The following is a 15,867-nucleotide window of genomic DNA, read 5'->3' on the forward strand; positions in this document are numbered from 1 at the left end:
TTTAATCTCAAAGAAAACAGTTACAGCAGATGTCACTGGTTAAGAGTTCAGGTGGTGAATAGCATTTCACAATTTGTACTAACATCTAGGGAAAGCTTTGCATGGAACTGTAAAACAACTGAGCACTAAATTTGCACAACTGCGTTTCTAGAAAATGCAATGGGTTTTATAGAAATGAAGTCTTGCTATGTTTTCCAGGATGAACTCAACTCCTGGCCTCAAGCGATCCTCCAGCCTCGGTCTCCCGAAGCGCTGGGTTTACAGGCGTGAGCCACCACCCGAAATGGATTTGAAGTGAAAGTCCTATCTTCGTTTGCAAATCAATTTTTCCAGGATCAAAGTTCTAGCAACCATAAATACTATCCTTCTAGACATAGGGACCCACATAAGGGCCACTTGATGTGACACTGGTCCCGACAGCGGTGCCACCTGGCCCCTAGGTGGCAGGTGCGTTTTTAACTAAACCCAAGAGTCTAAAGTCACATTATTCTCTTGCCTTGAAAGCTTAAGAGCTGGTTCCTAATCGGTGGCTAAACTCGGTCTCTCCAGGCAAGGCCACCTGTTTGCTGATCTTTCACTGGGCGAGGGGACCGGAGCCCTTCAATGCAGCGCCCTCTTGGCCTGAAGAGGGGGCCACTGGGAGCCCAGACAGTCTCTCCCACCGAGGTCCCAGCTGCTGGGCGCCTGCCTCTTTTCGGATTCGGCTCATTCCGCAATAAGCGGAGGGGTCCCGCCGGTTCCTAGGGGCCGGCGCCCTTTTCCTGCCCTCCCTGAGCTTCCGAACCCCTGTGGGCCTCTCCAGAGCCGCGACCCAGGCTGGGGACCCCGGGGGCGGGCGGCCGAGGGGCGGGGCGAGAGCCATGACGCGAGGCGGCGCCGGCCAATGGGAGCGCCTCGCGGCGCCGGCCGAGCCGCCGGGCCATAAAAAGGAGGCGCGGCCGGGCTTTCCAGCCTGTGGCTGTCCCCGGCTCGGAGTGTGACCTAAACAGGTCGCGTACCTTCCTCAGGTGACTCCGGCCACAGCCCATTGTCCGCGGCCACCGGCAGAGTTTAGTCGCAGACCTCGAAGCGCCCCGGGGTACTTCCCGAACGGCAGCGGCTGCGGCGGGTCCATGGAGAAGGGCCCTGTGCGGGTCCCGGCGGAGAAGCCGCGGGGCGCCAGGTGCAGCAATGGGTTCTCCGAGCGGGATCCGCCGCGGCCCGGGCCCAGCAGGCCGGCGGAGAAGTCCCCGCGGCCCGAGGCCAAGAGCGCGCAGCCCGCGGACGGCTGGAAGGGCGAGCGACCCCGCAGCGAGGAGGATAACGAGCTGAACCTCCCCAACCTGGCAGCCGCCTACTCGTCCATCCTGAGCTCACTAGGCGAGAACCCCCAGCGGCAAGGGCTGCTCAAGACGCCCTGGAGGGCGGCCTCGGCCATGCAATTCTTCACCAAGGGCTACCAGGAGACCATCTCAGGTCAGTGCGCCCGCGGGCTGCTCTGGCGTGCGGGCGGCGGGGGCGGTGCTTACAGGAAACGCACGCCGGCTCCAGGAAGTTTCCGGAGTTGCCTCACTCTTGGCGCAGGGAGCCGGGCGCTGTCACCTCCGAACCCGCCCTAGCCCGCCGCCCTGCTGAGGCCCTGCGTGGGGCACAGTCGGGGCGCCCTGGGTGGCAGCGACCTCTCAGCCCCAGGATTCGCTGCAGCCGCCTTTCAGGGGCCCTTCCCGCTTCCAGCGCGCAGCCCTCCTAGAGCGCCCCGGGTGGGCGTGGACGAGAGCCTGGAGCCCTCTAGCCTGAGCGCCCAGCGCGGGATTCTCGGGGCACCTGCGGTTCCAAACTTGCCCACAATAAGGATCACCTGGGCACTTGCTGGGGCGACGGCTTCCTGGGTAGTTCCTTATTGAGAGCCCATTGTCGGGTGTATATCTGGATTGAAGCCTTGGCGCGATCCTTCCCCGCAGCCTCGGGGACCTCCACTCTCACTGATTTGCCAGGGGATCGGAGTCTTAGAGTTGTACTTTTCTTTTGTCCACCTCAAGTTTACTCCAGTTTAGGACATTTACAAAATTCGGCACAATTTTGGGCACGGGCTTCCCCGGAGTTTGAGGTGTGAGATTGATTGGGTGAGTTTGCTGCTGAAATCTGTTTCCTCCCCCCACCCCCAACCCGGCATTTTGCAGTGAAGCTACTCCCGGGTTCGGAGGGCTCCCTGGGTTCCAGGACTCAGTCTCATCCCCGCACCCTCCCACCCTAAAATAAAGCCGGATTGACCCGGTGCTGTTAGCATCTGAGGCGTGTCGGCTTTTCACCCAGAGGGTGGGGATGCAATCAGTGTGGGTAGGATGCAAGGTGGGGTGATGGAGAGTGGAAAATGGGGACTTTGCTGCCTGTTGGCTGGAGAAGCAGTGTTGGTCTATATTTAAAACAAATAAAGCTTCTGGCTTCTACAGCTGGGACCAAAGACATTATTTTCCAGTCTACACCTTCCGTGTATCTTGGTGACATTTAGTTCTTTGGCCTAAGAAGCATTCTGTCGTTCACTGTTTTCTGAAATAAAAACAGTGCGCTGGAAAGGCAATTTCCCTGCCCCAGTTGTTTCTCTGAAGGAGTGTGGAGCGATTCCACCCAATAGACCCTGGGAAAAAGAAAGTTATTTTTTGCCCAGTCTTCCACACTCCGAAGGAAGGGTGGGAAATCAGAAGGCGAAAGAGGCGGGGCCCCAAAAGGAAATGATGCTGCACTCTAAAACCGGGAATGACTTCCAGTTCTGTGTCCAAGTTCACTTTTTTTACCCCTCGATTGCAAAAGTTTGGAATCTCAGAAGCAATTTCAAAATACAAAGACTGACGAATAAACTTTCAGTTTTCTGTGGGTTCAGCTCTTTGGAGGTCTAGGGCTTTAAATGTGTGTGTGTGTGTGTGTGTGTGTGTGTGTGTGTGATATTCCACAATGTAATGAAATGTCTTAAGGCCTTGCTCATTTTACCCCTTGCAGACGCAGAAAGTGGTTTACTCCACAGCATCGGCCAGGCTTTGGGAACCCTCCCCTAAGAGAATTCATAGGACAGTGTTCTGTAATCTAGCATGGATCTAATTACCCAAAGAGAGAGGGATTTCTGACCCTGAGATAGGTCACAGAATTACCTAAAGTGACTCACAGATTTACTTGAGAAATGGTTAGCAGAAATATCTCCTGAGTGAAGATTCATCTAAAGAGGATTAATGACTGCAAAGAACACATCATTCCACATTAGAAAACTGTTCTGGTTGGCCCAGCTCGGTGCTCACGCCTGTAATCCCAGCACTTTGGGAAGCCGAGGTGGGCGAATCACCTGAGGTCAGGAGTTCAAGACCAGCCAGGCCAACATGGTGAAACCCAGTCTCTACTAAAAATACAAAAAAATTAGCTGGGCGTGGTAGCGGGCGCCTGTAATCCCAGCTACTTGGGAGGCTGAGGCAGGAGAATCACTTGAACCTAGGAGGAGGAGGTTGCAGTGAGCCGAGATTGCACCACTGCATTCCAGCCTGGGCGACAGAGGGAGACTCTGTCTCAAAAAAAAAAAAAACCAAAAAAAAAAAAAACCCCGTTCTGGTCAAGTGTTAGTGTTTAAAAAGTCCATGGGCCTGGCGCAGTGGCTCACACCTGTAATCCCAGCACTTTGGGAGGCCAAGGTGGGCAGATCACCTGAGGTCAGGAGTTCGAGACCAGCCTGGCCAACATGGGAAAACCCAGTCTCTACTAAAAATACAAAAATTAGTCGGGCATGGTGGCAGGTCCCTGTAATCCCAGCTACTCAGGAATTTGAGGCAGGAGAATCATTTGAACCCGGGAGGCAGAGGTTGCAGTGGGCCAAGATCGCACCATTGCACTCCAGCCTGAGCAACACGAGCAAAACTCCATTTCTTTTTTTTTTTTTTTTTTTTTTTTGAGACGGAGTCTTGCTCTGCCACCCAGGCTGGAGTGCAGTGGCCGGATCTCGGCTCACTGCAAGCTCCGCCTCCCGGGTTTTCGCCATTCTCCTGCCTCAGCCTCCCGAGTACCTGGGACTACAGGCGTCCGCCTCGTCGCCCGGCTAGTTTTTTGTATTTTAAAGTAGAGACGGGGTTTCACCGTATTAGCCAGGATGGTCTCCATCTCCTGACCTCGTGATCCGCCCGTCTCGGCCTCCCAAAGTGCTGGGATTACAGGCTTGAGCCACCGCGCCCGGCTCAAAACTCCATTTCAAAAAAAAAAAAAAAAGTCCATGGATGTAGAGACAGAAAGCAGATTAGTAGTTGTGAGGGACTGGCGAGAAGAGGGAGATGGGTAGTGACTGTTTAATGAGTATGGAGCTTCCTTTTGGAGTCATGAAAATGTTCTGGAACTAGAGAGTGGTGATAGTTGCACAACATTGTGAATGCCACTAGATTGTAACTTCAAGATGGCTAAAAATGACCAATTTTATGTATATTTTACCACAATATAAAGACAGGTTTTGTGGCGTGCCTGCAGTCCCAGCTACTAGGGAGGCTGAGGCAGGAGGATAGTTGTTGCTCAGGAGAACAGCCTGGGCAACATGGGGAGACCCTGTCTCAGAAAAAAAAAGTCCATGGAGAGGACCATTTAAGATTATTATTATTTTTTTTGTTTTCATGTTTTTGAGACAGGGTTTGGCTCTGCTGCCCAGGCTGGAGTGCAGTGGCGCAATCTCGGCTCCCTGCAGCCTCAGCCTGCTGGACTCAAGTGATCCTCCCACCTTAGCCTCCTGAGTAGCTGGGACTACGGGCTTGTGCCACCATGCCTGGCTAATTTTTGTATTTTTGGTAGAGGTGGTTTTTTGCCATGTTGCCCAGGCTGGTCTCGAACTCCTGAGCTCAAGGGATCTCTGCCTGCCTTGACCTCCCAGTGTTAGGATTGCAGGTATGAGCCACCATGCCCGGCCCATTTAAGATTATTATAAGCCATTAATTGAATATAATCATGCATTACATCATGATGTTTCATTCAATGTGGTTTATAAGATTACAATGGAACTGAAAAATTTCCATTGTCTAGTGATGTCTTGATGATCCTCACCTGTGTAGGCCTAGACTAATGTGTTTATTTGTCTTAGTTTTTTCCTCTCCTCTCCCCCATGTCTTGGTTTTTAACAAAATTTAAAAATTAAGAAAATTGGGCCAGATGTGGTGGCTCACACCTGTGATCCCAGGGCTTTGGGAGACTGAGGTGGGCGGATTACTTGAGGTCAGGAGTTAGAGACCAGCCTGGTCAACATGTTGAAACCCCATCTCTACTAAATATATAAAAATTAGCTGGACATGGTGTCGTATACCTATAGTCACAGCTATTTAAGGCTGGAGAATCACTTGAACCCAGAAGGTGGAGGTTGCAGTGAGCTGAGATTGCACCACTGCACTGAAGCCTCAGTAAAAAGAAAAAAAATTAAGAAAATTAAAAATAGAAAAAGGTATATAATAAGGATATAAAATATTTTTCATAGCTGTGCAATGTGTTTTTGTTTTAAGCTGTTATTACAAAAGAGTCAAAGTTTTAAATACATTAAGCTGAAATTATTGAAGACAGAAGGTATGTTTAGTGTTGCCCAAGTGTACAGTGTTTATAAAGTTTACAGTAGTGTACAGTAATGTCCTAGGCCTTCACATTCACTTACCATGCATTCCTGACTCACCCAGAGCAACTTCCAGTTTTGCAAGCTCCTTTCATGGTAAGTGCCCTACACAGACATACCATCTTAAGTCTTTTCTACTATGTTTTTATTGTACCTTTTCTATGTTTAGTTGTCTTTCTAAAATTATTATTATTTGTATTTTAAAAATAGAGGCAGAGTCTAACTGTTTTGCCCAGACTGGTCTCGAATTCCTGGGCTCAAGTGATCCTCCCCTCTGCTCTCCTCATCTCCCAAAGTGCTGGGATTACAGGCGTGAGCTATCCCATCTGGCCTAGATCTCTTTAAATACACAAATATCATTGTGTTACAGTTGTCTGCAGCATTCATTACAGTAACATGCTGTACAGGTTTGTAGCCTAGGAATAATAGGCTATATACCATGTAGCCTAGGTGTGTAGTAGGCGATCCCATCTACGTTTGTGTAAGCACTCTCTTCCTTCAGTGTTTGTGATATGAAACTGCATTTTTCAAGTGTTTCTCAGAATGTATCCCCATTTATTAAGCAATGCATGACCATACTTTTTAATGGGTTAAAAGTTTTACGTGGATGGTCTTGGTTCATCTTCCAATTTTCAAGTAAACATTTATCTTATCCCTATGACAAGGCAACTGAGGCAGAGAGGTTGGCACAAGCAGTAGAGCTGGTATTTGAATCCAGAGAGTCTGATGCAGAACTCGTAGCCACTTGCTTATAGTGCTACACAAAGAACTGAATCAGTGTACCTTTTCTATGTATTTCAAACTGTGAATTGGGTCAACAGCATTAAAAAAAAAAAGTGGAGTAGCCAGGCGCGGTGACTCACGCCTGTAATCCCAGCACTTTGGGAGGCCGCGGTGGGAGGCCGAAATCGGGAGTTCGAGACCAGCCTGACCAACATGGAGAAACCCTGTCTCTACTAAAAATACAAAAATTAGTTGGGCGTGGTGGTGCATGCCTGTAATCCCCGCTACTTGGGAGCTGAGGCAGGAGAATCGCTTGAACCCAAGAGGCAGAAATTGCAGTGAGCCAAGATTGCGCCATTGCACTCCAACCTGGGCAATGAGCAAAACTCATTCTCAAAAATAAATAAATAAATACAAATTTTAAAAAAGTGGAGTAGAGGTTGGGCGCAGTGGCTCAAGCCTATAATCCCAGCACTTTGGGAGGCTGAGGCAGGCATCACAAGATCAAGAGATCGAGACCATCCTGGCCAACATGGTGAAACCCCATCTCTACTAAAAATACAAACATTAGCTGGGTGTGGTGGTGCGTGCCTGTAGTCCCAGCTACTTGGGAGGCTGAGGCAGGAGAATCACTTGAACCCGGGAGCCGAGATTGTGCCACTGCACTCTAGCCTGGGTGACAGAGCAAGACTCCATCTCAACAAGAAGAACAACAACAACAATAAAAAGAAAGTAGAATGGATAAGATCAGTCTATCACATATAGTAAGGATAAATGTTTTGATAAACTTCTATGTAGGTTTTATAGGTATAATATTGTGTGTGTGCACTGACTCCAGATGTAAAATGCATTTCTTACTATAGGTTGTAGTCAAAAGTTTGAAAGCCTGTATCTAGGGGATCTAAGGATTTAATATTTCTATTTTTTAAAGAGATATATAATTAAAGAGAAGACAGAGTAGTGAGAACAAGGATGATGCTGAAGTTAAAGAAATGAATCTGAAATGTGATGGTCTGGGTCTTGGACCAACCTGGATGGCAGAGAGAAGGAATGATACTGGTGGGAGATAGGAGTGAGTGGGAACCCACATCTTTAGGTGCATAAACAATTCTACACAATCCCTTTTATTTCTTTAGAGAGTGTGAGTCAAGTGGCCACCATATATTGTTTTTGGATAGGAACATACTTCTCTGAAGGTTACTTTTCTGTGCTTGTAAACAAGATACAGGACTTTTAATCTTTTTATGTATCTGTATTCTGTATTTTAACTCCTGGTTAGTAATGTTAACTTAAGTGTTGTAAAATTTAGAATAAGTTGGCATTTCACATTCTTCAAAATCCTGTTTTCCCCCCAGTTCCTCTTGTGTGGATTGATCCAAACTCCTGGCGTTCTGGGGAATTTGTTCAGTTTTCCCTACATTGCAGCATCTCTCCATGACTGCCTCCTTTTGTACCTTTTCCCTACTTTCCAGTGTGTACCTTACCATGGGAACATCTGTGGTCATCTGTGACAGGGTTATACAGATTTCCTAGTACTGTTCACTACTGGACTGTAGCTCATGGGCTAGGAAGGAGGGCTGGAGGAGATGCTATCGTCTCTCCCAGGAGCTGGCTGTCCTTTGAATCTACATCACAAGCTGATCCTTGGACCAGCTCAGACCAGCTCATCTTGATCTATTTCTGTCCCATTTCAGTTTAGCTATATCCTAGTTCTCTTAAATATTCAAGGTTTTATCTTGGTGAGTTCTCTTTTGTATATAAGGTACCTTTCCTGAGTTTCCACTATTCTTTTATTCAGAACCTACACTTAGTTAAATTGGAGAGTCTGCTATTCTCTGAGGGCCTCGATCTTCATGCCCCTGTAACTGACCCTTCCAGGTATACATGGGGACAGCCTTTCAGACAGCATTATCTACCAAGGATTAAATGGGTATAAATTGTTCCATCAGTTGTTTTTTATGAGTTTATGGGAATATGCAAGAGTCTTGACTCTCACATTTCTAGTTTAAAGTAGGTTTTATCTTGTCTGCCAAGACAGTTTTCATAAATCATGTTAACAGTTCAAAATTTTGGGAAGCATGCATATAATCCAGCGTGAGAGATGGCATTGGAGCTGGCTGACTGCTTCCCTGTGAGGGCTGAGGAAGCACAGACACTGACAGTGAGTCATATCCCCACCTCAGCCATTTTCACTGGAAGATTATGTCTGTTCACTAAAGATAATGGGAGGCAATTAGATACTTTGTTTATACAAAAATGCATCTTAGACACTTCATACTGAAATGTAGCAGTCACAAAAGGTTTTTCTTTTTGAATCACAAACCTCTCTGATTTATTAAATTAGACTGCTGTGGTGAACTAAGAATTTTAACAACTTCTAAGATGTGAAGGGAAACAATAACGTAAATTATTTACTATTCTCCCCTGTATCATGGGTGAAAGGTGAGTTTATGTCCCAAGTTTTAAAGTATGCTATAAAAATGTTCATCTGATTAAGAGGTACTATTTTAGATGTGTAGCTCATTCAAATTTTGATCCATTAATAATTTTTGTGTTTGGTTTGTTAATGAACATTTATATAGGACTTAGTTGTGTTCATTGCCAGAAAGAGCACTGTGAATAAAGAAGAAAAAAATAACAAGGCACTTGACATATTATATAATTGGAATTTTGGACATGTCTAAGTGGAATAAAACAGGAAGTTACTGAGAAAGGGGGAGAAAAGCCAACCCTAATAGTTTCTTTTAAAATTGGTTATCTATAAACAATTTTTCTGACACAGGAGGAAAAATCAATATACATAACTTCACTATGGCAAGCAAAGCCATCAGGTTGATACTTGCACTAGATTTCCAGGGCTGCTATCACACGGTACCACAAACTAGGTGGTTTAAATGACAGAAATAAACAGTCTCATGGTTCTAGAGACTAAAGTTCCAAAATCAAGGGGTCAGCAGAACCATACTCATTCCAGAACCTGTAGTGGGGGAGGCTGTCCTTGCCTTTTCCCAGCTTCTGGTGGTGGCTGTCAGTTGATGGTGTTCCTTAGTTTGAGCTGCGTCACTCCAATTGCTGCCTCTGTCAGTGTCCACATTTTTGTTTTGTCTTATAAGGATGTCAGTCATATGAGGGAGGGTCCGCTTTACTCCAGTATGCGTGTGTTAGTTTAGCTAATTACATCTGCAACAACCCTGTTTCCAAATAAAGTCACATGCTAAGATACCTGGGGTTTAGGACTTCAACATATCTTTTTTGGTGGATGGCACAATTCAACTTGTATTAGTACTAAACACTATTATTTAAAAAATTACTAGGAATTTTACTATAATTTCATTGAACATCAAGTACCAGACACTTCACTGAATGCTGGGAATGCAGGATAAGCAAAACCAGGTATAGTTCCTGCCTTCATGGAACTTACAGTGTAGCAGATAGAATCACAAATAGATAGAAATGTGATTCTATCTGCTACACTGTAAGTTGAAATAGAAATGTGTTGTGAGATTGAGAAATGTGATGATAAACAAAAACACAGCTCAGTAAGAGCACTTGGCATACGAACTTGACCAATGCTGGGAGATGGGAGCACGAATGGGTGAAGCGATGCTTGAGCCGACTGATGTCTGAGTAACAAATACTGCTGATTGCTTACTTTGTGCTAAACAGTGAGTTTTTACACGTATTACCTCATTTGATCTTCACAGTAGCACGATGGGGTAGGCAATATTATTCCCATTTTATACGTAAGGAAATTGGGGGACAGAGAGAACTTTCCCAAGACTGTGTCTTGAAAGTAGCGGAGCTGAGAGGATGATATAGAATGAGAATCATTGTAATCTCTGACAGTCGATTTAATTTTGATATAATATTTTACTAATTTATTTGAATCCTTTCTCCCTTCTTCCCTACCTATCCCTGCTTTTGTATTTTCTCTGCTGTTTGCTTTGTCCACCTCTAGAAACCCTTCTATGCCTGGGCATTCCGCACCTGACTCATTTGCCAGTGATTTCTATGTGGGGACTAATTTCAGTCTAGTATTTGGTTGAGTAGACGGCAGTGTTAAAACTCACCAGGAGAGGGCAACTGTCTAATCATTGGATCCCAGATTATGAATCCTGGATTATGTGAACAATTCTCAGTTCCAGGTTATGCAAAAATTAGCTAGAGTCTATAGTAATTAGATTGGGAGATAATTTGTGTTGGGTTATGCAAAGAGTATCTGAACCAAGTTAAATCTGTTACACTCAAGGCCAAGAGGACATTCATTTACTAGAATTTTATTCTATTGGAGCCCATTAGTAGCAATATTGATTTATTTGGAGGCAGGGTCTTGCTCTGTCACCCAGGCTGGAGTGCAGTGGCATGATCTCAGCTCACTGAAACCTCTGCCTCCCAGGTTCAAGCGATTCCCCTGCCTCAGCCTCCCGAGTAGCTGGGATTACAGGTGCCCACCACCATGCCTGGCTAATTTTTGTATTTTTAGCAGAGACAGAGTTTCACCATGTTAGCCAGGCTGGTCTCGAAGTCCTGACCTCAAGTGATTGGCCTGCCTCCACCTCCTAGGGTGCTGGGATTACAGGCATGAGCCACCGCAACTGGCTGGAAGCATACAGTATTTGTCCTTCATGTCTGGCTTATTTTACTTTGCAAAATGTCTTCATCCACATTAAAAACATCAATTTTTTTTTTTTTTTTTTGAAATGGAGTCTTGCTCTTCCGCCCAGACTGGGGTGAAGTGGCGCAATATCAGCTCACTGCAACCTCTGTCCCCTGGGTTCAAGTGATTCTCCTGCCTCAGCCTCCTGAGTAGCTGGGATTACAGATGCCCACCACCATGCCTGGCTAATTTTTGTGTTTTTAGTAGAGACTGGGTTTCACCATGTTGGCCAGACTAGTCTTGAACTCCTGACTTCAGGTGATTCGCCCGTCTCTGCCTCTCAAAGTGTTGGGATTACAGGTGTGAGCCACCGCGTCAGTAACTCATTCTGTACAATGTTGTATATTCTCAACACATATAATATTTTAATTTCCTTATTTCAAGAAATCCTTAGAATTGAAGATACAGTAGTCCCCCTTATCCTTGGGGATCTATTCCAAGACCCCCAGTGGATGCCTGAAACTGAGGATAGTACCAAACCAGATTGCCATTATTCAGAGTAAATTTCTGTTTGTGTCTTCTACCCACAAATTTCATGTCTTTTGCATCTTAACTAAACACTCACCATGCACTGCGGCCATAGCTTTTGCAGTTTGAAGTACAACAACAATACTAGCATGAATTTTTTTTTTCCTCCTTCACAGTTTCACAGATAGAAGATTTGTTCTTAATATAGGTATAGCAACCTCAGCATAGGGAATGATTTTGTTCATTAATAAACTGAGAACTTTAATTTTTTTCACTTGAAGGAAACATGGCTTCTCTTTGGCATATCTGAATTGCCAGCATCACTGCTCTTGTGGTTTGGGGCCATTGTTAAGTAAAATAAGGGTTAGTTGAAAACAAGCACTGCAAAACTGAAGGTTGATTTGATCACTGAGATGGATACTAAGTGACTATCAGGTAGATAGCATAGACAATGTGGATGCGCTGGACAAAGGATTAATTCATGTTCTGGGCAGAGGGGCTGGAGATTTCATCACAATACTTAGAGTAGTGTGCATTTTAAAACTTAAGAATTGTTGGTTGGATGCGGTGGCTCACGCCTGCAGTTCCAGCACTTTGGGAGGCCGAGGCAGGCCACTAACTTGAGCTCAGGAGTTGGAGACCAGTCTGACCAACATGGCCAAACCTCATCTCTACAAAATATACAAAAATTAAGCGGGCATGGTGGCACATGCCTGTAATCCCAGGTACTTGGGAGGCTGAGGCATGAGAATCACTTGAACCCGGGGAGATGGAGGTTGCAGTGAACTGAGATTGCACTACTGCATTCCAGCCTGGGTGACAGAGCGAGACTCTGTTTTTAAAAAAAAAAAAAAAAGTACCAAGCACTATGGCTTATGCCTGTAATCCCAGCACTTTGGGAGGCCAAGGCAGGCATATCATTTGAGGTCAGGAGTTCGAGACCAGGCTGGCCAACATGGTGAAACCCCCATCTCTACTAAAAATACAAAAAAATTTGCTGGGCATGGTGGCACACACCTGTAATCCCAGGTACTAGGGAGGCTGAGGTAGGAGAAACACTTGAACTTGGGAGACAGAGGTTGCAGTGAGCCGAGATTGTGCTGCTACACTCCAGCCTGGATGACAGAGTGAGACTCTGTCTCAAAAAGAAAACAAAAACAAACAAAAAACCTTATGAATTGTCTATTTCTGGAATTTTTCATTTAATATTTTCAGACCATGTTTGACCAAGGGTAACTGAAACTGTGAAAAGTGGAACTGTAGATGGTCTCTATGAGTGGTCACTGTTAAAGGGGAAACAAAAATGATTGGCCTGATCTTGGCCTTCCAGGAGTAAAGGGGTTCTATATAGTCAGAGGGAGGCTGGGTGCTTCTGGTAGAGAGACAGGAAAGTCCAGCTGTTATGGAGAAAGTAGCTTTTGAGTTGAACTTAGAAAGAAATTCATTTTGAGTTTTTTTGGGTTGTTTGTTTTTTGCAGAACGTGCCCATGCTGGTTTAGAGATTATGGTCTCAGTGTTTTCCAGTAAAAGGAATACACTAACATTCATAGTTATCTATACCAGAGTTAAAATTCAATGGAGTTTTCAAGGCAATTAGATTTATTTTAAACTTTTAAAAGATCAATATTAATGGTATTAGGGCCAGCTCCTTTATCTGATATCTTTAAATTTCATTCTGGCCTTAGTCAACCCTTCTAATGAATTTTAACCTGACACATATTGTTACTTTGTCTAGTCTTTATAACCTGGTTATTTGTTTTATCTGCAATTATTCCTTCTCGTGAATCCCCTTGGCTACTCATGCTCACAAAGTCCTGACCCGTGTACCACCTGAATATTTCTAGAATCTCAGTTGGTCATCTTTCACTTAAATTACAATAACCTCTTAACTGGCCACCTTGCCTCCTTGCTTGTCCTGCTCTGATCCATTCATGCCAAAGTGATTTTTCTAAAATCGAATAAATTTTTTGCTTGCAAAATCACTTGGCTGATTTTCTGTTGTCTTTTCTCACCATTGCTGTAAGGTTTTGTTGTGTTGTAGCCTCTTGCTACATTTTTTGGCATTTTTTTCTTATCTTCCATTGCATTTCCTCACATGGGGCAGTTTAGTATTGTAGTTTAGTGCACAGTTAATCTGAGAAACCGCTCTGTCTCATTTCCTTACTGGAGCTGGAGACCCAGGTGAAGGTCCTGAGGTTTGTTCTTTTGCAATGTTTGGTCTTTATTATCTCCCTCCTCTAATTTATTTTACTGTCCTTTTTATTTTTGGTTTGCAACCATGGGGAGGTGGCTGCTGCCTCTTGCTTATCAATAACTATTGCTTATGGAGATTTCTGTGAACAAGCAGCCAGGGTTAGGTGAGGAAATTGACCGTGACTGAGTTGTGGGTGAATTTTTCGAGGTCCACTTGGTCCACATGTTTGTGATATGCAGTCCCAAGAGGCCATGACTCTTCCTGTGAAGTGTGATATGTTTTATGTATCACACATTAGTTTTTATTTGTCCTAAGTAGGAATCAGAACTCAGTTCAATAGAGGCCATTGGCAAACATCCCAAACAAGGAATCTCTCACTAAAATAGCGTAAAATATAATTATACCTGTGTGGTCTAGGCATTTGTGGTACAGTGTTCATTAGCAGCGATGAAAGGCTGTGCATGCCTGGAGTTCAGACGAGAGGCTTTAACTCAGTGAGGATGGTGCTCCTCTCCTAGTTGACTTTAAGGGATAGCTGCTGTGGATCATACCCCTCTAACTGACCCCACCGTTTATCACATGGGCAGCCCTGGAGGTATGCCTCTCTGATGGCCCATCAAAAACAATCTGCCCTTCAGCTTCAAGGAGCAGTTTGCTGACAGCCTCCAGCTGTTAGTGCTGTCAGGCTTTGCCTCCATAGAGGCCATACTTATCCCATGCTGCGTGTCCTTTCATTTTGGTATCATCTCTTTCTCCCTTTCTATCCCTTCTCCACCACAGTAAACAGCTTTTTGAGGGCTGGGGCTATTTACAAGTGAAGTCATTTATAAAAAGGAGATGCACATCTTTCAGCTTCATATTTAGCGTGTTGGAAATTCTGTTCACTGATCTAATTCTGAAATCTCCTTGATATTTCTTAAACTAGTTTAGTATAGGCCAGGCGCAGTGGCTCATGCCTGTAATCCCAGCACTTTGGGAGGCCAAGGAGGGTGGATCACGAGGTCAGGAGATCGAGACCATTCTGGCTAACACGGTGAAACCCTGTCTCTACTAAAAATACAAAAAAAAAAAAAAAAAAAAAATTAGCTGGGCGTGGTGGCGGGCACCTGTAGTCCCAGCTACTCAGGAGGCAGAGGCAAGAGAATGGCGTGAAGCCAGGAGGCAGAGCTTGCAGTGAGCGGAGATCATGCCACTGCACTCCAGCCTGGGCGACAGAGTGAGACTCTGTCTCAGAAAAAAAAAAAAGAAAACTAGTTTAGTATGTCAACAAAACTTTGTCCTGCTGTAATGGGAAGAACAGCTAGCCTGGGCTAGTCATAGCATCCACATCCGTGCTAACTGGTTTATGAACTCAGGTAGGTGAGTCACTTGACTATTCTGGGTCTGATCTGAAGGGAGAGGCAGTAGGACTAGGAGTTAAATTGTCATGCCCAGGTCTCTGAGCATGGGTGGGCCTGTCAGAATTGTCATTGCTCATTCTGTTGACTTCCAGCAGCTGATAGGCAAGGCCCTAGGAAGCTCTTCAGCCTCCTTTCCTTGCTCGAGGTGCTGTTTTCCCTTGAAATGTTCAAGCCCTGCAAATCGTTTCTATAGTAACAGGTCTCTTTTTTCTTATGATGCAGATTTTTGAAAAGGTTTCGTATCTAAATGTTCTTGGGATCTGTGGTCTTCCTACCTGTATGTAGCTCCTTTGATTAGATAGAGCCTTTATTTAAAGACTTTTTCCCTCAAGAATGTTATTGCTTCTACCAAAAATACAAAGTACCTATCTACTAAAAATACAAAAAAAAAAAAAAAAAAAAAATTAGCTGAGCGTGGTGGTGGGCACCTGTAGTCCCAGCTACTCAGGTTAGTTTTACTAGTGCTTGAAGTTTTAGTTTATTATTAAAGCTTCATATAAACTAGAAAAGGAGTGGTTAGGTAGAATAGTAATACCAAAAAAACTAATATTCCCTGTTAGTATCATGTATTTGTAAACTTTAATTTTTTATTATGTAAAACCTTCAAACATAAAAGTAGCCAAAATTATATAGTGGACATCTATATACTTACCACCTAGATTGAAAACTAACATTCTGCCATATTGGTGTAGTTTATTCTTTTACTGATAGTAAATCAGAGACATGTATTTAGAGGTGAAACGTCACCCTAAAAAGTGTTCTTCTTAATGATTTACACCATCCTTAGTAAAATTAACTATTAATTCCTTCATATCATCTAATACCTAATATAGATTCA

The 15,867-nt window shown here is 44.6% G+C and overlaps 1 protein-coding gene across 2 annotated transcripts in view; it reads left to right on the forward strand.

Moving 5' to 3' along the window:
* The first annotated feature begins 734 nt into the window (after positions 1–734).
* GCH1 (GTP cyclohydrolase 1) overlaps positions 735–15,867 on the forward strand; it is a 51,968-nt gene continuing 36,835 nt past the window's right edge. For both annotated transcript variants that reach the window (XM_033187978.1, XM_033187977.1), the window contains exon 1: positions 735–1,455. In XM_033187978.1, coding sequence (XP_033043869.1) covers positions 1,113–1,455 — 343 coding nt within the window. In that variant the 5' untranslated portion in view covers positions 735–1,112. The remainder of the gene's footprint in view (positions 1,456–15,867) is intronic.

This window comes from Trachypithecus francoisi, unplaced genomic scaffold (assembly GCF_009764315.1).
Source record: "Trachypithecus francoisi isolate TF-2019V2 unplaced genomic scaffold, Tfra_2.0 Lachesis_group3, whole genome shotgun sequence".
Lineage (NCBI taxonomy): Eukaryota > Metazoa > Chordata > Mammalia > Primates > Cercopithecidae > Trachypithecus > Trachypithecus francoisi.